This window comes from Triticum urartu, chromosome 2A (assembly GCF_056163025.1).
Source record: "Triticum urartu cultivar PI428250 chromosome 2A, HENAU_Tu73, whole genome shotgun sequence".
NCBI classification, from domain to species: domain Eukaryota; kingdom Viridiplantae; phylum Streptophyta; class Magnoliopsida; order Poales; family Poaceae; genus Triticum; species Triticum urartu.
In genome coordinates this window covers 190,170,824-190,193,372 of record NC_141874.1, presented here as the reverse complement: position 1 = coordinate 190,193,372, position 22,549 = coordinate 190,170,824, and the positions used below count along the sequence as shown (strand labels likewise).

General features: G+C 43.2%; 1 protein-coding gene, 1 long non-coding RNA gene and 1 pseudogene across 3 annotated transcripts; all 3 read left to right on the top strand.

Annotated features, from left to right (window-relative positions):
* Positions 1-220: 220 nt before the first annotated feature.
* LOC125536696 (uncharacterized) lies at positions 221-5,213 on the top strand. 2 transcript variants are annotated; one of them, XR_007295199.2, is made up of 4 exons: positions 221-744; positions 829-1,005; positions 1,243-1,338; positions 4,764-5,213. It is a non-coding gene; the product is annotated as an uncharacterized LOC125536696 (long non-coding RNA). The 2 variants fall into 2 exon arrangements; XR_015616040.1 differs by lacking the exon at positions 4,764-5,213 and having other exon boundaries at positions 229-744; positions 1,243-1,548.
* On the top strand, positions 3,895-4,545 carry LOC147984487 (uncharacterized). The gene has a single exon (XM_087543569.1). The coding sequence runs from the start codon at positions 4,069-4,071 to the stop codon at positions 4,282-4,284; it is 216 nt and encodes a 71-aa protein (XP_087399695.1). The 5' UTR covers positions 3,895-4,068; the 3' UTR covers positions 4,285-4,545.
* A 13,806-nt stretch (positions 5,214-19,019) lies between the features above and the next one.
* On the top strand, positions 19,020-20,367 carry LOC147984486 (uncharacterized; annotated as a pseudogene).
* Positions 20,368-22,549: the final 2,182 nt, after the last annotated feature.

Below are 22,549 nucleotides of genomic sequence, written 5' to 3'. Positions count from 1 at the left end.
TCTTTATTAGTTGTTTGTGGTGCTTGGAGCACCAGATCTATAATACCTAAATAGTTGATCTCCACTATCTTATTTCTATTGATATACAAGCTATCCACATCATCAATCAACATGCAGCCACTCATCTCACTCCACCTCATTAGTCTAGCCACATCATCTTATTTTTGTGATGATTTAATTTCTCTTCTGTCCGCTTCACGTTTTTTAATTAAATTAGAGGCAACCTCGGTGAGTCACGTTCCCGAGCCGCATACTACTGCGTTGTCTCGCATGCCCGTATGACTCGTGATCTTGCGACGGCTCATATGTTCTGGAACTAACGCAAGCATCCGAAGAGACATAATTGATCGCCTCTCCAAATCATGGCAAGTGCCTCAACATCGCATCCTCATCCCCTTTCAAATCTTGCTCGACGCAGAAGGGATAGGAGGAGGATATAGAAGGAGTGGCCGCGGGCAGGGGATGGGAGGATCGCATCTCCCCAACGTGCTGTCGCAGCAGCATCTGAGCTTGCTGTCGATGTCGCCCATCTGCATAGCGCGGCGTCTGGAAACAGCGGCCACCTGTGTGCTCCCCGTCCGGCCTCTGAGTACCGCCGGCCGCCGGGCGCGTCCCCATGGCTGGGACGGGGGACCAACTCGAGTCCATCGACATGTGGGGAGTTCTGATGAAACGAGATTTGCGTTGTTGCCGACTGCCGTCCAACTACAGTCTCCTATCGAGTCCATTCTCCCATTTGCAGAGGTAAAGTTCAACCTTATTCGTCATCCCTTAACACCATGCTCCGACCCCAAATTCTTATATCCCAAGCCTTAAAAATCTTCTCAGGATATATGTGTGCTACAGCCAGCAATCCCAATCTATAAGGCTAATCAAGCCCAAAATAGAGGTGTCTCCACATCAATTTTTAGCAGATCGAACTGCCGGCGTACTTGATGACGCCACCCGAGGCACTGTAGCGGACTGGTGACACTGCCGTTTGAGTTCTCCGCACTTCAATGTCAGGCAAGTCATCCCAAACATTAGCTCACATGCTTTCTTCTTGGATCTACTATGCGTCTGAGGTCTTTCTTAACTGAATTTGTTTGACGTATATGAGCCAAAATATGAGGTTTCTCTTAGCATAAACAGAGGCGATGTAAAGTCTTCTACCTTTTATAAGCATCAGGATGCACGTGTTTTTTATGTTCGAATGTCGTTTCTTATTTAGGGAACTTATTCTTCCTCATCCCGCTTTTTCAGTCCCCATTTGGACATTTCCCACCTGATGTTGCATTGCAGTTTCATGTTGGGATGGAAGGCTAACTCTCTGTCCTCTGATCTTATAGATGAGAATACGTAAGTTAAGTCTTTATGGTGCATGGCATTTGTAATTCTTTTTAATTCCAATTGAAAAAAAATATTTACAGTTATTTTAAAGTACATTCAGTATAATTTACAATGGTGTGCACATAGACAGAGTTCTTTATATACAGCTGATGCCACATACGTAATATTGATTGCTAGCTAATTTTTATGGCCTCTTACTACCCACTGGAGGTAAACTCATATTCCACCTTTTTGTTAGCAACATCGCATTATTTTTACATGGATCGCAGTATTGTGCATTGCTAAAGAGAACAAATTACCTTGGCAAAATTTCATTCAACCAAATCGCATTAAAATATATAGCAACAAATTCCCGCAGCAACGCGCGGGGTATCATCTAGTTTCAGAAATGACTTGGTCTAATATGTTTATATGAAACTTAAAGGCGTATAATTTGATTATATTTTGAGTCATAGGGGTCAATTAAATGTTGTCGGAGGGGAGTCACCCCTTTTCCAAAAAAAATAGGGGTCAATATGTTGTTGGATAGCGGTGGAGTTTTGATATCATCACATTGTGGTACATATTTTACCAAGTTTCATGCAATAGGGTAAACGGTTTGAGAGCAACCATCCAAGAATGAAAGAGGACATATATTGTGTTTATCTATTTGCTGGTTTTACTTGCATGTTGTTTACTCCTCCTAAGAGTGATTGTTGTTTATGGTCATGACAAGTTTGCAACTTTGTGTGTGTGTGTGGTGGTGGTGGTGGTGGTGGGGGGGGGGGGGGGGGGGGTGAGTTGTAAGGACAACTTCATTGCATCCAATTTGATAATAGGATTATAGTGGACCGATTGTCCTACGACAGTTACTCTTTGCCCATAGGGTATTTTTCATGTAAGACCCACTTTGATTCGCACGATTCTCAAACATATGAATAGGCAAAATATAGGATTAAAGTGACATGCACATTTGAATCCTATAAGATTAGCATGGAGTGCTCGACGTCACAGAAAAAGAAAGGAATCGTAAAGGGAGGTTGAAGTGGATGCTAGATTTCTAATGAAATACAATACACGTGATTCATTTGGGAAAAATCCTATATGGTCCAATCATATGATCAAAACCTAACATAGCACATCTATAAAATATAAATAGGCTATGCTCCTAATTTTGGAGCTCTCTTATTCAATTGAGGTGTTCTATTTGGTCGTGGTTCACAATTTTGACTAGATCAATGACTTTGATTGTGGTTGTTTTGAATTTGGTTCATAGTTTTTATTCAATTCAGGTGTTAAAATTCGGATATGGTTCACAATTTTGACTGGGTCAATGGTTTTGATTAAGGTGTCCAATTTTGAATTTGGTTCATGATTTTAACCGAGTCAATGAGTTCTCAAATCTATCGGCAATGGTCAGCCTATAAAAACATATGACCCTTTCAGCATCTGAAAAAAAATCATAAACATGCAACATTGTACCACTAATATAGTACATGCGCTTAACATCACAAGAAATTTTTCAAAATACATGTAGGTTGCTTAATACAGAATCACACCTCTAGAACAAGCCCACCAAAACACCACATTACTAAAAAAAGAGAAAACATACACTATCATCACCCTCACGCATGCATCAAACCAATTTTTTTGTATGAAGTTCCGACAACACAAAGGGCAAAACAAAGCGTACACAACCCTTCTAGTATTCTTATGGATTCTGACCCTAAAAAATTCTATAGAATCCTTTTGAGTCAAAGTACCTCTGAATTGGTGTCTCTCGTATGCATGTGTTTTAAGCCTGTTCATTTCCCTTCGTCGAATCTACTCTCAAAGTGTACTGGTACAAGTTGAGATGTTGGACATACTCTCGACTAGGACCAATTATTGTGTCCCGTGGTAGTAAAACCGGAGAATTGCCATGTCAACTACTGCTACTACCTCCGTCATGGTTTAGAAGTCGCGCTTGAAAATTTTCTGGGACCTAGATGGTTATCTATTGGTTATGAGATGGGCTAAAAAATAGCATTCACACTACGCATGCATATAGAAATAGTATATCGAAGTACTAATTAGCTATTAGAAATAAATGCAATGCACCCTAAACCTTGTCTATTATGGAAACACACGCAAATTTAACTGTGCCTTTTAAACCGTGATGGAGGGAGTACTACTATCGTCGTATAGTACCACCAAACGCGGGATTACTGTAGTGATAAGATCCAGTTTGAGACCAATTATTGTTGTCTCCGATAAAAGATGAGCAAATTACCATGTGAAGTCTCACCATGATTTGTCGCAAAGGAAAACTCTCAACCACGATTCCGTTGTACGACTACTCCAGTAAACAAACAAAGTGCGGGGGAAGTGGACAAGAGTGGATAGTATAAGAGAATACAAAGGCGACAAAGCAGGCGGAGCCCACGGCCAGCCATGGGAAACGATGAGTCACCACTGCCCCCGGCGATAAGCCTCGACACCTGTAGCTGACCCACGGAGCTGGGTCCCTCACGGCCATGCCGCCCCATTTCTCCCGCGACAATATCGCACCACCGCACACTGATAAGACCGAAACCAGCAGCCACGAAACCATCAGACGCAATGACCAAAACCGCCCTCGCTCGGGCTACAAATACCGGCCCTTCTTCCCCATTCTCACACCTCCAGAGCTAGCAGTGCACAGCACAGAGAAGAGAGCGAAGCGAGCTGAGAACAGAGTAGGAGGACTTTGGAAACGAACCGATCGGGTAGAATTTTAAGATGAGCCGTGTGTGGGTGGCAGCGACGGTGGCCGCCGTGCGGGCGCAGAGGGAGAGGGCGGCGGGGGCGGGGTCGCGGGACCGGCTTGCCGGGCTCGCTCCCCAGGCCGCCGCGCTCGGGGCAGCGCGGGCCGTCGCCGACGACGGCCGGAGGCAGGCCGGCGCCGATGAGTCGCTCCGCAAGGCCATGTACCTCAGCTGCTGGGGCCCGAGCTGATCACGACGCCGCACCGGCCCTCGCGGGGACGGATGGAGCGACATGTGGGTTTTGTGGGGCCTCGATGGGCTTGAGCTTGGGCCGGGCGCACTTGGGTAGCAGCAATCATGTCTCGTCACAGTATGTTTCTGGTTGGAAGGGGGAACAAACATGTGCAAACCTTTGGAAATTGTTGATGGTGGATGTACTGTACATACAAATGCTAGTACTTCTTGTACATATTTCATGAAATTAATTGGAAAACGGGATGGTTTCAGCTTACGCTGGTGGCAAACAGGTGTCCCTTAGCAGCATTGGGGTCGTAGCATATTTGGATGCATCATGCACTTGATCCAACGTCCTGCGCCCTGCCTTGATCTATTTCAGAAACTTGAAACTCTGTAGCGCAACTGAAGCAAAAATATCTCCCCATAAACCTTTTTCCAGAGTCTATAACATTTTGGAGATATTAACACATTTCCTAAAAATATTTTTAACAGTGGCACAACGACGATGACAAGTCCGACAGTGGCTAACAGCGGATGGCGGCCGGCGGCGTGACAGTTAGCGGCCGCGCCGTGGCCGTGTGGTGGGTGTGGTGAGCTGATGAGACGAGACACTTTTTGGCCTGGTTTGGAGGAATTTTTGGAGGAATTTCATAGAAATTCTAGAGGATATGATTTTTATAAAATTTATTTAGAGCTTTTTGGTTCATAGGAATTGATTCCTATTTCTACATAGGATTGGTTTCTATCCTTCACATTTTATAAAAAAATAAAAATGAGCCTAGGCTTAATAAAAAGATTCTTTTGGTGTCAATCAAATGACATCTTTTTTCTATTCCTACTCATACTTATAAGATTTGAGATATATGTCATCTCATTTCTTACAAGATTCCTGTTCCTACAATAGTTCTATCATATGAACCAAAAGAGGCCTTATGGAATCCTTATTTTCCCCGTAGACGAGGGGAAAGTTTGGAAGGATTTATGAAATTTCTAAAGAAAGGAAGGTTCTTTACACTATGATTATTCTATGAATACGAAAACTATTAAGATGCTCCTGTATCACCATGATTTGTTCGGGGTCGATAAAAATTTCTGCACAATGAAACAAAGCCGTGGACCGGTTGATAGGCCCCCGGTTCACGTGGCTTCACGTGACGCCGGTCGCTCCGTCTCGACGGGTGTGGGACAGTGAGTGGTGTCTCGATGCGAGGGCGAGCAGGGCTGTCCCTCTCGCAAAAGGCACGCTAGTGTGGCGTGTCAGCTTGGAAGCTGGTGTACCGGCGCCAGGCAACGTCTCGGTACAGTGGACTTGGATTTCTTTTTTTTAGGGCAGTTTTTTTTGAGCGACTGAGGGCAGCTACAGTGGACTTGTTTTTTTGGGGTACAGGACTTGGTGGTAGTCGATCGGGGCGGCTTTGGCCCGGCAGCAAGGAGACCCCACTGCCCCTGGGAAACACTCTTGTTTTTTTTCTTGGAGAAAAGGGAAACACTCTTGTAGTCTTTTTTTTTGAACAAAAACATTCTTGTAGTCTTGTGGCCTTGCTCCGGGCTCCTTCTGGGTTCATGTGTGCTCATGAGTTTATACCGATAAATCTTCATATCCCTAAAAAAACCAATAAATCTTCATGGATTTCTCAAAAAAAAAAACAATCTTCATGATATAGAATGTTCAGTACAGCAGTAAGTTAACGCATGCGATGCAGAACTAGTCCATGTATGTCAATCGAGATAGTGGGAGTGGTTATGGAAAGTTTTCACATGTTTTTCTTTCATTTTTCATTTTCTACGTTTATCTTCATTGTTTTTTTTCTCGGTTTCCTTTTCCTTTATTTATTTTTTCCAGATATACACATCTACTTTTTTAATACATGTTGAATATCTTCCATATACAGGTCTAACATTTTTTTAAATACATGTTGCACATTTATAAGATGCACATCAAATAATACACAATGAACGTTTTGAAACACATGTCGATAATTTTTTAAATTTCATGAAAGTTTCTTACAATGTCATGCGGCATATTTTTAGATGTGTGAACATTTTTAAAATTTCATGGATATTATTTGAATGTTACGAACGTTTTCTGCCAATTACGGGAACACTTTTTTTACGTTTTAATGATTATTTAAAAAATATCATGAACTCATTTTAAAATATCCACGCAAAAACATATTTTTAAACATGTGAATATTTTGTAAGTGTCATAAACATTTTTTGAATCATATGAATGTTTTTTTACAAATTGAGAAAATAAAATTACATAATATATGCACATTTTTTACAATGTCATAAACTAATTTTAAGCACGTGATTTTTTAAAATAGTGTGATGAACATTTTTATGAATGATATGAACATTTTTTAATGAGTGGTGAACTTTTCATTTTTTTTGTGAAACTGTGTGTGGTAGATACACATTATAGTGGGACTGGCCTGGAAGGACGCTTGAGGCGACGTGAGGTTCAATATCGCAATAGGCGAGGGCATTTCCTATTTCACCCCCGTAGGGTGTAATAGTAGCCCTTTGGTATAGAATGCACGCCCCGGGAAGCCCCATTTACTAATGAGCAGGCTAAAGCTAGATAATACCTTTCACAATTCCTTGGCATGCTAGACGCAATGCTCTTCACGAAAATGACTTCCAGAGTCCACAGGCTACACACATGTTTGTGCAAAGGTGTTATCAAAGGCGTAACCGACCCGGCGACTCTAGAAGCTCTTGCATGCCACGAAGCTCTAGCTTTGGCTTTTGATCTCTTACTACAACATATGGAAGTGGTGACTGATTGAAAAGGAATTGTGAAAGACATCATGGATGGCAGAGGAGGGCTTGACGAGAATGAGATTTCATCGTTGATGTTGGAGTTCTAGTCTTTTTTCTTCTCTTTCAAGAGGGGGGAGTCAAATTTTGAGGCGCACGGTCTCGCTAAACATGCTCTAGGCCATACAGTAGGTAGACATATTTGGCTCCTACAACTCCCTCCCATTAGTTGTATTCTGATAAACATTGTTACCAACTAATAAAGAGGGCGTGTTTAGACTAAAACAATTCTTAAGCCGGCCCAAATAGGCACCATGTTACCGGTTTTGTACCTTCCATCCTGTTTTGGGAAGGTTCTCGATGATTCTAGCCCATTTTCTCCTTTTGTATTTCTTTTTTTTCACCGATTTGTTTTCATTTTTATGTTTGTTTTTACGGTTTCTTCATATTTTCTGGTACTTTGTTGTCATATTTTTGTTTGTTTCAAATTAATAATATTTTGTAAACCAATGGATATGTTTAGATTCATGAATATTTTAAAATTTTGCCAAAATTTTAAAACTTGTGAATATTTTTCATATTCATGGACATTGTCATATTCATGAACATTTTTTAAATTCTCAAACATGTTTTCGAAGCATGAACATTTTTTAGTTCAAAAAATATTCAATTTATTGTTTTAAACTCTTGGGAATTTTTAGTATTCAATTTTTTTAAAAAATTTATGAACTTTTTAAAATTTACTGGAAAATTTTAAAATCATGATAATTTTATAATCCGTTATTTTTTTTAATTTCACTAGTTTTTATAAAGACTGTACTATATTTTTTCTTGAGTTGGCAGGAGAAAAGAGCCGAGTTGGAAAAACAGAGTAGCAAGCAACTAGTGAGCGAAGAAGCTTTGAGAGTAGGCCTAGTGCGCCTTTTAGGGGCACTTTGTTGCCTCAACCATTAAATAGGAACACCCATAAATGAGACAGACGATCCTGGCGATGCTGAACGTGAAGGAAATATGCCCTAGAGGCAATAATAAAGTTATTATTTATTTCCTTATTTTATGATAAATGTTTATTATTCATGCTAGAATTGTATTAACCGGAAACATAATACATGTGTGAATACATATACAAACACAGTGTCACTAGTATGCCTCTACTTGACTAGCTCATTGATCAAAGATGGTTAAGTTTCCTAACCATTGACATGAGTTGTTATTTGATCAATGGGATCACATCATTAGGAGAATGATGTGATTGACTTGACCCATTCCGTTAGCTTAGCACTTGATCGTTTGTTTACTGCTATTGCTTTCTTCATGACTTATACATGTTCTTATGACTATGAGATTATGCAACTCCCGAATGCCGAAGGAACACTTTGTGTGCTACCAAACGTCACAAACATAACTGGGTGATCATAAAGGTGCTCTACAGGTGTTTCCGATGGTACTTGTTGAGTTGGCATAGATCAAGATTAGGATTTGTCACTCCGATTGTCAGAGAGGTATCTCTGGGCCCTCTCGGTAATACACATCACTATAAGCCTTGCAAGCATGATAACTAATGAGTTAGTTACAGGATGATGTATTACGGAACGAGTAAAGAGACTTGCCGGTAACGAGATTGAACTATGTATTGGATACCGATGATCGAATCTCGGGCAAGTAACATACCGATGACAAATAGAACAACATATAGTGTTGTGCGGTTTGACCGATAAAGATCTTCGTAGAATATGTAGGAACCAATATGAGCATCCAGGTTCCGCTATTGGTTATTGACCGGAGACGTGTCTCGGTCATGTCTACATAGTTCTCGAACCCGTAGGGTCCGCACGCTTAAAGTTCTGTGACGATCAGTTTTATGAGTTTATATGTTTTGATGTACCGAAGGTAGTTCGGAGTCCCAGATTTGATCACAGACATGATGAGGAGTCTCAAAATGGTTGAGACATAAAGATTTATATATTGGAAGCCTATATTTGGATATCGGAAGTGTTCCGGATGAAATCGGGATTTTACGAGAGTATCGGGGGTTACCAGAAACCCCCCGGGGGTTTAATGGGCCATGATGGGCCTTAGTGGAAGAGAGGAGGGGCTGCCAGGGCAGGCCGCGCGCCCCCTCTCCCTCTAGTCCAAATTGGACAAGGAGGGGGGGGGGCGACGTCCCCTTTCCTTCCTCTCTCCCTCCTCCTATTCCAACTAGGAAAGGAGGGAGTCTTACTCCCGGTGGTAGTAGGACTCCTCCTGGCGCGCCTCCTCCTGGCCGGCCGCCTCTCCCCCCTTGCTCCTTTATATACGGGGGCAGGGGGCACCTCTAGACACACAAGTTGATCATTGAGATCTCTCTAGTCGTGTGCGGTGCCTCCCTCCACCATAATCCACCTCGGTCATACTGTAGCGGTGTTTAGGCGAAGCCCTGCTGCGGTAGCTTCATCAACATCGTCACCACGCCATCGTGTTGACGAAACTCTTCCCCGAGCTCTACTGGATCGTGAGTTCGCGAGACGTCACCGAGCTGAACGTGTGCTGAACACGGAGGTGTCGTACGTTCAGTGCTGAGGATCGGTCGATCGTGAAGACGTACAACTACATCAACCGCGTTGTCATAACGCTTCCGCTTAACGGTCTACGAGGGTACGTGGGCGACACTCTCCCCTCTCGTTGCTGTGCATCACCATGATCCTGCGTGTGCGTAGGATTTTTTTTGAAATTACTACATTCCCCAACAGTGGCATCCGAGCCAGGTTTTATGCGTTGATGTTATATGCATGAGTAGAACACAAGTGAGTTGTGGGCGATACAAGTCATACTACTTACCAGCATGTCATACTTTGGTTCGGCGGTATTGTTGGATGAAGCGGCCCGGACCGACATTACACGTACGCTTACGCGAGACTGGTTCTACCGACGTGCTTTGCACACAGGTGGCTGGCGGGTGTCAGTTTCTCCAACTTTAGTTGAACCGAGTGTGGCTACGCCCGGTCCTTGAGAAGGTTAAAACAGCACCAACTCGACGAACTATCGTTGTGGTTTTGATGCGTAGGTAAGAACGGTTCTTGCTCAACTCGTAGCAGCCACGTAAAACTTGCAACAACAAAGTAGAGGACGTCTAACTTGTTTTTGCAAGGCATGTTGTGATGTGATATGGTCAAGACATGATGCTATACTTTGTATGAGATGATCATGTTTTGTAATGGAGTTATCGACAACTGGCAGGAGCCATATGGTTGTCGCTTTATTGTATGCAATGCAATCGTCCTGTAATTGCTTTACTTTATCACTAAGCGGTAGCGATAGTCGTAGAAGCAATAGTTGGCGAGACAACAACGATGCTACGATGGAGATCAAGGTGTCGCGCCGGTGATGATGGTGATCGTGACGATGCTTCGGAGATGGAGATCACAAGCACAAGATCATGATGGCCATATCATATCACTTATATTGATTGCATGTGATGTTTATCCTTTATGCATCTTATTCTGCTTTGTTTGACGGTAGCATTATAAGATGATCTCTCACTAAATTTCAAGATAAAAGTGTTCTCCCTGAGTATGCACCGTTGCCAAAGTTTGTCGTGCCGAGACACCACGTGATGATCGGGTGTGGTAAGCTCTACGTCCATCTAGGGTGCAAGCCAGTTTTGCACACGCAGAATACTCGGGTTAAACTTGACGAGCCTAGCATATGCAGATATGGCCTCGGAACACTAAGACCAAAAGGTCGAGCGTGAATCATATAGTAGATATGATCAACATAGTGATGTTCACCATTGAAAACTACTCCATTTCACGTGATGATCGGTCATGATTTAGTTGATATGGATCACGTGATCACTTAGATGATAAGAGGGATGTCTATCTAAGTGGGAGTTCTTAAGTAATATGATTAATTGAATTTAAATTTATCATGAACTTAGTACATGATAGTATTTTTGCTTATCTATGTTGTTGTAGATAGATGGCCCGTACTATTTTTTTCGTTGAATTTTAATGCGTTCCTTGAGAAAGCAAAGTTGAAAGATGATGGTAGCAATTACACGGACTGGGTCCGTAACTTGAGGATTATCTTCATTGCTGCAGAGAAGAATTACGTCCTGGAAGCACCGCTGGGTGCCAGGCCTGCTGCAGATGCTGCTGACAACGTTAAGAACGTTTGGCAGAGTAAAGATGATGACTACTCGATAGTTCAGTGTGCCATGCTTTACGGCTTAGAATCGGGACTTCAACGACGTTTTGAACGTCGTGGAGCATATGAGATGTTCCAGGAGTTGAAGTTAATATTTCAAGCAAATGCCCGGATTGTGAGATATGAAGTCTCCAATAAGTTCTATAGCTGCAAGATGGAGGAGAATAGTTCTGTCAGTGAGCATATACTCAAAATGTCCGGGTATCATAATCACTTGGCTCAACTAGGAGTTAATCTTCCTATTGATAGTGTCATTGATAGAGTTCTTCAATCACTGCCACCAAGCTACAAAAGCTTCGTGATGAACTATAATACGCAAGGGATGAATAAGACTATTCCCGAGCTCTTCGCGATGCTAAAGGCCGCAGAGGTAGAAATCAAGAAGGAGCATCAAGTGTTGATGGTCAATAAGACCACCAGTTTCAAGAAAAAGGGCAAAGGGAAGAAGAAGGGGAACTTCAAGAAGAAGGCAAACAAGTTGCTGTTCAGGAGAAGAAACCCAAGTCTGGACCTAAGCCTGAGACTGAGTGCTTCTACTGCAAACAGACTGGTCACTGGAAGCGGAACTACCCCAAGTATTTGGCGGATAAGAAGGATGGCAAGGTGAACAAAGGTATATGTGATATACATGTTATTGATGTGTACCTCCCCAGAGCTCGCAGTAGCACCTGGGTATTTGATAATGGTTCTGTTGCTAATATTTGCAACTCGAAACAGGGACTACGGATTAAGCGAAAACTGGCTAAGGACGAGGTGACGATGCGCATAGGAAATGGTTCCAAAGTCGATGTGATCGCCGTCGGCACGCTACCTCTACATCTACCTTCGGGATTAGTTTTAGACCTAAATAATTGTTATTTGATGCCAGCGTTAAGCATGAACATTATATCCGGATCTTGTTTAATGCGAGACGGTTAATCATTTAAATCAGAGAATAACGGTTGTTCTATTTATATGAGTAATATCTTTTATGGTCATGCACCCTTAAAGAGTGGTATATTCTTGTTGAATCTCGATAGTAGTGATACACATATTCATAATGTTGAAACCAAAAGATGCATAGTTGATAATAATAGTGCAACTTATTTGTGGCACTGCCGTTTGGGTCATATTGGTATAAAACACATGAAGAAACTCCATACTGATGGACTTTTGGAATCACTTGATTATGAATCACTTGGTACTTGCGAACCATACCTTATGGGCAAGATGACTAAAACGCCGTTCTCCGGAACTATGGAGCGAGCAACAGATTTGTTGGAAATCATACATACTGATGTATGTGGTCCGATGAATATTGAGACTCGCGGCGGGTATCGTTATTTTCTCACCTTCACAGATGATTTGAGAAAATATGGGTATATCTACTTAATGAAACATAAGTCTGAAACATTTGAAAAATTCAAAGAATTTCAGAGTGAAGTGGAAAATCATCGTAACAAGAAAATAAAGTTTCTGCGATCTGATCGTGGAGGAGAATATTTGAGTTACGAGTTTGGTCTACATTTGAAACAATGTGGAATAGTTTCGCAACTCACGCCACCCGGAACACCACAACGTAATGGTGTGTCCGAACGTCGTAATCGTACTTTACTAGATATGGTGCGATCTATGATGTCTCTTACTGATTTACTGCTATCATTTTGGGGTTATGCTTTGGAGACGGCTGCATTCACGTTAAATAGGGCACCATCAAAATCCATTGAGACGACGCCTTATGAACTATGGTTTGGCAAGAAACCAAAGTTGTCGTTTCTTAAAGTTTGGGGCTGCGATGCTTATGTGAAAAAGCTTCAACCTGATAAGCTCGAACCCAAATCGGAGAAATGTGTCTTCATAGGATACCCAAAGGAAACTATTGGGTACACCTTCTATCACAGATCCGAAGGCAAGATATTCGTTGCTAAGAATGGATCCTTTCTAGAAAAGGAGTTTCTCTCGAAAGAAGTGAGTGGGAGGAAAGTAGAACTTGATGAGGTAACTGTACCTGCTCCCTTATTGGAAAGTAGCTCATCACAGAAATCTGTTTCTGTGACTCCTACACCAATTAGTGAGGAAGCTAATGATGCTGATCATGTAACTTCAGATCAAGTTTCTACCAAACCTCATAGGTCAACTAGAACAAGATCCGCACTAGAGTGGTACGGTAATCCAGTTCTGGAGGTCATGTTACTTGACCATGACGAACGTACGAACTATGAGGAAGCGATGATGAGCCCAGATTCCGCAAAATGGCTTGAAGCCATGAAATCTGAGATGGGATCCATGTATGAGAACAAAGTGTAGACTTTGGTTGACATGCCAATGATTGGCAAGCCATCGAGAATAAATTGATCTTCAAGAAGAAGACAAACGTTGACGGTAATGTTACTATCTACAAAGCTCAACTTGTTGCAAAAGGTTTTTGACAAGTTCAAGGAGTTCACTACGATGAGACCTTCTCACCTGTAGCGATGCTTAAGTCCGTCTGAATCATGTTAGCAATTGCCGCGTTTTATGATTATGAAATTTGGCAAATGGATGTAAAGACTGCATTTCTGAATGGATTTATGGAAGAAGAGTTGTATATGATGCAACCTGAAGGTTTTATTGATCCAAAGGGAGCTAACAAAGTGTGCAAGCTCCAGCGATCCATTTATGGACTGGTGCAAGCCTCTCGGAGTTGGAATAAACGTTTTGATAGTGTGATCAAAGCATATGGTTTTATACAGACTTTTGGAGAAGCCTGTATTTACAAGAAAGTGAGTGGGAGCTCTGTAGCATTTCTAATATTATATGTGGATGACATATTGCTGATTGGAAATGATATAGAATTTCTGGATAACATAAAAGGATACTTGAATAAGAGTTTTTCAATGAAAGACCTCGGTGAAGCTGCTTATATATTGGGCATCAAGATCTATAGAGATAGATCAAGACGCTTAATTGGACTTTCACAAAGCACATACCTTGATAAAGTTTTGAAGAATTTCAAAATGGATCAAGCTAAGAAAGGGTTCTTGCCTGTGTTACAAGGTGTGAAGTTGAGTAAGACTCAATGTCCGACCACTGCAGAAGATAGAGAGAAAATGAAAAGTGTTCCCTATGCTTCAGCCATAGGCTCTATCATGTATGCAATGCTGTGTACCAGACCTGATGTGTGCCTTGCTATTAGCCTAGTAGGGAGGTACCAAAGTAATCCAGGAGTGGATCACTGGACAGCGGTCAAGAACATCCTGAAGTACCTGAAAGGGACCAATGATATGTTTCTCGTTTATGGAGGTGACAAAGAGCTCATCGTAAATTGTTACGTTGATGCAAGCTTTGACACTGATCTGGACGATTCTAAATCGCAAACCAGATACGTGTTTATATTAAACGGTGGAGCTGTCAGTTGGAGCAGTTCCAAACAGAGCGTCGTGGCAGGATCTACATGTGAAGCGGAGTACATTGCTGCTTCGGAAGCAGCAAATGAAGGAGTCTGGATGAAGGAGTTCATATCCGATCTAGGTGTCATACCTAGTGCATCGGGTCCAATGAAAATATTTTGTGACAATACTGGTGCAATTGCCTTGGCAAAGGAATCCAGATTTCACAAGAGAACCAAGCACATCAAGAGACGCTTCAACTCCATCCGGGATCAAGTCCAGGTAGGAGACATAGAGATTTGCAAGATACATATGGATCTGAATGTTGCAGAGCCGTTTACTAAGCCTCTTCCACGAGCAAAACATGATCAGCACCAAGGCTCCACGGGTGTTAAAATCATTACTGTGTAATCTAGATTATTGACTCTAGTGCAAGTGGGAGACTGAAGGAAATGTTCCCTAGAGGCAATAATAAAGTTATTATTTATTTCCTTATTTCATGATAAATGTTTATTATTCATGCTAGAATTGTATTAACCGGAAACATAATACATGTGTGAATACATAGACAAACATAGTGTCACTAGTATGCCTCTACTTGACTAGCTCATTGATCAAAGATGGTTAAGTTTCCTAACCATTGACATGAGTTGTTATTTGATCAATGTGATCACATCATTAGGAGAATGATGTGATTGACTTGACCCATTCCGTTAGCTTAGCACTTGATCGTTTGTTTACTGCTATTGCTTTCTTCATGACTTATACATGTTCTTATGACTATGAGATTATGCAACTCCCGAATACCGCAGGAACACTTTGTGTGCTACCAAACGTCACAACGTAACTGGGTGATCATAAAGGTGCTCCATAGGTGTTTCCAATGGTACTTGTTGAGTTGGCATAGATCAAGATTAGGATTTGTCACTCCGATTGTCAGAGAGGTATCTCTGGGCCCTCTCGGTAATACACATCACTATAAGCCTTGCAAGCATGATAACTAATGAGTTAGTTACAGGATGATGTATTACGGAACGAGTAAAGAGACTTGCCGGTAACGAGATTGAACTATGTATTGGATACCGATGATCGAATCTCGAGCAAGTAACATACCGATGACAAATAGAACAACATATAGTGTTGTGCGGTTTGACCGATAAAGATCTTCGTAGAATATGTAGGAACCAATATGAGCATCCAGGTTCCGCTATTGGTTATTGACCGGAGACGTGTCTCGGTCATGTCCACATAGTTCTCGAACCCGTAGGGTCCACACGCTTAAAGTTCTGTGACGATCAGTTTTATGAGTTTATATGTTTTGATGTACCGAAGGTAGTTCGGAGTCCCGGATTTGATCACAGAAATGACGAGGATTCTCGAAATGCTCGAGACATAAAGATTTATATATTGGAAGCCTATATTTGGATATCGGAAGTGTTCTGGGTGAAATCGGGATTTTACGGGAGTACCGGGGGTTACCGGAACCCCCTCGGGGGTTTAATGGGCCATGATGGGCCTTAGTGGAAGAGAGGAGGGGCTGCCAGGGCAGGCCGCGCGCCCCCTCTCCCTCTAGTCCAAATTGGACAAGGAGGGGGGGGGGCGACGTCCCCTTTCCTTCCTCTCTCCCTCCTCCTATTCCAACTAGGAAAGGAGGGAGTCTTACTCCCGGTGGGAGTAGGACTCCTCCTGGCGCGCCTCCTCCTGGCCGGCCGCCTCTCCCCCTTGCTCCTTTATATACGGGGGCAGGGGGCACCTCTAGACACACAAGTTGATCATTGAGATCTCTCAAGTCGTGTGCGGTCCCCCCTCCACCATAATCCACCTCGGTCATATTGTAGCGGTGTTTAGGCGAAGCCCTGCTGTGGTAGCTTCATCAACATCGTCACCACGCCGTCGTGATAACGAAACTCTTCCCTGAGCTCTACTGGATCGTGAGTTTGCGGGATGTCACCGAGCTGAACGTGTGCTGAACGCGGAGGTGCCGTACGTTCGATGCTGAGGATCGGTCGATCGTGAAGACGTACGACTACATCAACCACGTTGTCATAACGCTTCCGCTTAACAGTCTACGAGGGTACGTGGACGACACTCTCCCCTCTCGTTGCTGTGCATCACCATGATCCTGCGTGTGCGTAGGATTTTTTTAAATTACTACGTTCCCCAACAGAATGTGATTTCGTGTTGGATGAAGAACACTGAGAAAGTGGCCTCTCACGGCTCTATTTCTAGTCTAGCAGGCTAAAAAACCATGACACCTTTGGGCAGACAACGCCCCAAAGCTGCTCCCAGGTTAATACGACGTAGAGCAACAACTCCAGTAGCCACCGAGAGACACCCACATCATCCACTCTAGAAACAGCCCATGAACCAAATCACATTACTAGTAAATTTTTACTACTGGCTAAGGAAATTTTGTGTGTGTGTGTGTGTGTGTTTAGCTAGGACAACCTGGTGGAGAAGCATAGTAAAACTTTCATTGTTATTGTAGCCTCAATATGTGATTGTTGAACTGTTCTACTCAATGTTTATTTTACAGTCAATCACGGAAGATAACTATAAAACTAAAGATAATCGGTTAAGCAAACACTAAAAGAAGCTAGGTGAGTGGGTCTCTTTGATTAGTTTTTGTGACATATAATGTTAATGAGTCGCGTACTATGGCTTTATATGAAGGCCAATTGATAAAGCTAGAGAAGCTAATGTTTGTAAAGTACGATATCCATATCCATTCACGACTCTAGGGGTGCGAGACTTCACGAAGATCTCTATACTTCTTTTCCCCTTTTTGTATTTACTTAAGGATAGAATGACGGCTCTCCTAGGGGGGTAAATAGGCAAGAGCTCTGTTGACAAATGATAAAGAGTGTTGTTGGTTATGGTAGCTTTTTTGAAGTAAATTTTGGTTATTTTTCCATGATAGACTAGGAATAGGGAGTAAAGCATTATACATGATTTAGTAGCCCACTCAACCCTCTTCCTCTTGGGCGTTCTTCCTTTGGCTTTGGACTATTTGTCTTTAGTTTTTGCATCTCTCTTTGACTTATTGCTAGAACCTTTTAAACTTGTATCAACTATATTTTTCCATGTAGATGCCACTTAGGACTTGTGGACTTAATGAAGATTGGGAATAATTATACCCCAAAATTGGTTGGTCGTGTCCCGTTTTGACATGATTATCACGTCTTACACCATAGAAGTAGTGTATTTATATTTGTGGGTCTTTCTACTCTTCCTTTTGTGTTGTTACATTTAGGGTTCTGATAACGCCCATACGTGTGGCATATTAGACATTTGCACACACACCATGTGTGGCGTGGCAGAAGGCAGCCCACATGGGTTATGTGTGGGCGAATATTAGAATTGCTCACACGTGTGGGCGCAGTTACTTCATGCCACACGTCCAATAAGTACTACACATCCCCACCCCGCGCGCGTGGCACGAAGCAAATATGGCCACACGTCCTGGTGCAGCTACGTTAGGTACCCGCGGGATGACGATTTAGTTGTCATTCGGGACGACAGATGTAGTTATCCGGGATGGCAAATGTAGCTGTAAAAGCATGTCAACTCTCTCTGTTTTGGTTAACTATAGTTGCCATGTCTAATTTATGGTAGTTGTCGCATGTAATCAAACCATAATTGTCATGTGTGATTAACTACTTGCCACATATGGTCAAACAGTAGTTGCCATGTGTGTTTACCTAGTTGTCGCGTGTTTTCCAACCATAGTTGACATGTATGGTTAATCACAGTTGTCATGTGTGTTTATCTGGTTGGCACGTACGTGCAACTGCAGTTGCCGTCTAACAACGAATCATAGTTGCCATGTGTGTTTACCTAGTTGCCACGTATGCACAATTGTAGTTGCCATCCAACAACGTACGAGCGTCGTGTGGGCAAAAAGCAGTTCGCTCACACGCGTGTGGACTACATGGTGATTGTGTGGGCATAAACTATTTCGCCCACACAGCGCAGCTGGCAAGCCGTGTGCTGCAGGGCGTGTGGGCGAACTCTCCACGCCCACACACACGATGATGCCCACGTGGCACTCAGATTTTAACAGATTTCTTTAGGATTCGTGCAAAACAGAATTAACGTGGATTAAGGCGTGTGCGGAGTGAATTGCAAGAAACCACCACATTTGGGGCTTCTCTTACAGAAAACAACCCAGTCGCTAATCTTTTGCAAAAGCTTCAGTAAAAGTTTTGCAGATTGCACTGAACCTGCCATTTGGCGCGGTTGAGGGCGTTTCCGATAGGTGGGGCCCAATTTGGGTGACGTGTCCTAACGGACGCGCGGACGGCGCCGTTACCTTAAGACCGACGCGTTCGGGTCGCGAGAGACAGACCGCCCATGCCCGACCACATCTCGCTCGCTCTCTCTGCTCTCACGCTCGCTCGCTCCCCTCCCTCTTGCTCCTCTCCTCTTCGGTCGCCGCCGGCCGCCGGCCTCCATGGTGTCCTGGAGCGACAACGAGAGCACTAAGGGCTCCGTCGCGCAGTACATCTCCTCCGACGACTCCCCTGTCAAGGTCAGAACCTTCTATTGCTCATTTGTGTTATATGGTTTCTAGGGTTCAACATTTGCTCGATTTGAACAAGTTTTTGTTTGATTTCTCAGATCCTAGCTACAATTGATGAGCCGTCGTTTGAGGGTCTTGCTGACGACTTGAATGTGATTTGTGAGCATGGGAATCCAGGGAGGAAGTATGTTGCATTTGAGGGGATAAGCACTGTGAGGAGGTTCATTGCCTGTGCCACTGAAGTAAGTTTCAAGTTGTGTCTTTGCAGCATTCCAATTCTTGTTCTAGGGTTTGTAGGTACTATTCATGTTCTAGGGTTCATAGTTACTGTTCATGTTCTAGGGTTCATAGTTACTGTTCATGTTATAGGGTTCATAGTTACTGAATTTAGTTGTATGGTTCATAGTTACTGAATTTAGTTCTAGGGTTCATAGGTACTGTTCTTAGTTGTAGTTTTCATAATTAGTCACCATTAAATGAATCTGATTCTGAATCAGCTATTTAACTGAATTTGTAAGTAATGTCTGTAATTTTGAACTGACTTTTTCTGTTGTAGGGTGTTGCAAATTGTGGATTAGTGCAGTGGGTAGATGAGCATTGGCCAGAGCATCTGTAGAAGGCTATTCATAAGCTGTGGCTTATGTATGAGGATAGCCAGCATAATAACAGGATGGCATGCCTGGAGCATTCATGCACTGTACACAATCTGACACAGCAAAAAAAAGAGTTGCAGGAGACATATGAGAAGCTTGTTGAAGATGTGAACAACCTCCTGGATTATAAGGATAGCCAGCCTGAGGTAAACCAGAAGAATGATGCTGAGAACATTTCAGTGAGTGTGGAAAGCAGCATGACAAAGGACGCTGAGATCAAAAAATTGAAGGCTGTTGTTGACCAGTTAAAGCAAATTCATGTAGCTCAAGCCACTGTCATTAGGAATTTGAAGTTCAACCATCTTAAAGAGAAGGTAAAGTTGATCTCTGATAAGAGGACTTTGGATATTTGCTATGGTGACCTGAAGAAAGAGAAGGATAAGCTGGATTGTTGCATTGCTGAGCTGATGAAACTAAAGGAGAAGTTGACCATGGAGAAGAGTACTCTTGCTTCCTGCATTGTTGATCTCAAGACAACAGGTGATAGCAACAAGAGGAAGCTTAACCAGATTAAGGCTATTTGTGATGAGGACTAAGTTGTGTTGTTGCCTGACCATGTGTGTCAATGATGTCTTTTGTAGTAGCTATGGAGGAAAGTTTGTAATGTGTTAAGCTTTATTGTGGTGAACTCTACTATTTCTGTAGCAATGAACCTTGGATTGTATGTTGTTTGTCATGAATTATCAGTTTCAATTATCAAGTTTAATTAAGTTCAGTTTGTGATGACAGCAGTGACATACTTGGAAATGATAACACTGACAGCAAGTAGATAACAATCATAACTGAACATAGATAGCAAGTACATAGCAAGTACATAGCAAGCAGAACTTAATATAGATAGCAAGTACATAGCAAGTAGATAGTGAACATAGATAGCAAGTTCATACTGCTGGCATACATAGATATTACCTGCATAGATAGTCTGACATAGATAGAACTGACATAGATAGAACAGGCATACTAACATACTGACGAAACTGAACTTTTTCTTCTATTGACAAAACTGAAGACAACATGTCACTCCTCCTTCTTCAGCATATTCAGGCGTTGGGAGCGTCGCACGCCATTGTTGTTCACCTCCGCCCTCTTCTTCTTGGTCGGCACTGGCTCCACCACATCTTCACCGCCGCCCTCCTCTTCTTGATTCACGACGACGAGCTCTGGGTTGTTAGCGACCTCCGGCAGCTTATCCACTTCAATTGGGATGTTCTTCTGCCCCTCCACAGCGTCGAGGACGGGTGCCAGGAGCTACACATCAGGCTCATCATCGGAGGAGTCGGAGGAGAGTACGAAGACCTCGTCCACCTCGTCGTCAGAGGAGTAGTAGTCAGACGCGTCAGCGTCGTAGTCGTCAGAGGACTCGGCGTCAGAGTCGTCGTCTGGCCCGAGGACCCATGGATTGCGCCTCTCCCAGTAGGCGTTGTTGATGGGGGCTGGGGGAGCGAGGACGGCGTCGGTGATGTCATCCGCGGCGGCCGACGGCGTGGTGGATGAGCAGTACATCCACCAACGTGCACGCTGCCTGGGGTCGGGGGAGCGCTGCACCTCGCGCATCGCCCACAGGAGAATGGTCACCAGCGGGATAGTGCGACCAGCAGGGAAGGCACGTTGCCTTTCGGCAGGTGTCATTACCTTCACCAGGCCGCGTGCATGGTTCCTCAGCATCACCGGACTGGGGAACTAGCACGCGATCTCCCTGTACTGCGCGCGCAGCTCCTTGTTGTTGCCGGTGAGCTCTTCGATGTCCAACTGCGGTGGTTGTTGGCGGTGGTTTCGATAGGAGAGAGGGGGAAGAGGAGTGGGCGGTGCGGGCGGCGAGTGGGCGAGTGATCGGAGAGAGCGGTGGGTGGACACGTATTAAAGGCTGAGAAACCGAAACGATGAGTTATACTAAATGCACGTCCACCACGCTGACGGCCTCAACGCACTATCAACACAGTGCGTGCCTAACTAAATATAAGTATAATTGCGGATGCTACTCAAACAAGATCACTAGCACTATCCCATTGGTATTGAACACATGGTTACTACCCACTGGTCCTGGGTTCGAGCCCCAGGCCAGACTATTTTTTTGCAATTTTTTTGGTTTTCTAAAATTAATATGTCAGTAACTTCTAAATTTTTTGTGCATTTTTTTTGGTTTTCTAAAATTAATATGTCAGTAACTTCTAATTTTTTTTGGTTCAACATTTGCTCGATTTGAACAATTTTTTTTGGTTTTCTAAAATGCCCAAGTGCTACCATTTAGGGTTTTGTCGACGCCGAGTCACCCTAAATTCCCAAGTTGATCGATTTAGGGTTTTGTCGACGCCGAGGCACCCTATATGCCCAAAGTGGACCCATTTAGGGTTTTGTCGACGCCGAGGCACCCTAAATGCCCAAGTGGATCGATTTAGGGTTTTGTCGACGCCGAGGCACCCTAAATGCCCAAAGTGGACCCATTAGGGTTTTGTCGACGCTGAGGCACCCTAAATGCCCAAGTAGATCCATTTAGGGTTTTGTCGACGCTGAGGCATGCTACGTCTTGAGCTTGCGTTGGTTTTCCCCGAAGAGGAAGGGATGATGCAGCAGAGTAGCGTAAGTATTTCCCTCAGTTTTTGAGAACCAGGGTATCAATCCAGTAGGAGCCCACGCTCAAGTCCCTCGTACCTGCACAAAGCGATAGCTACTCGGAACCAACACGATTAGGGGTTGTCAAGCCCTTCACGGTCACTTACGAGAGTCAGATCTAATAGATAGAATATTTTTGGTATTTTTGATATAAGGATGCAAAGTAAAAAGTAAAAGCAAAGTAAATAGCAAAACAAT

What these genes read in the sequence shown, in the direction of transcription:
- LOC147984487 (XM_087543569.1), top strand. Translation starts at nt 4,069, where the DNA reads ATGAGCCGTGTGTGGGTGGCAGCGACGGTGGCCGCCGTGCGGGCGCAG.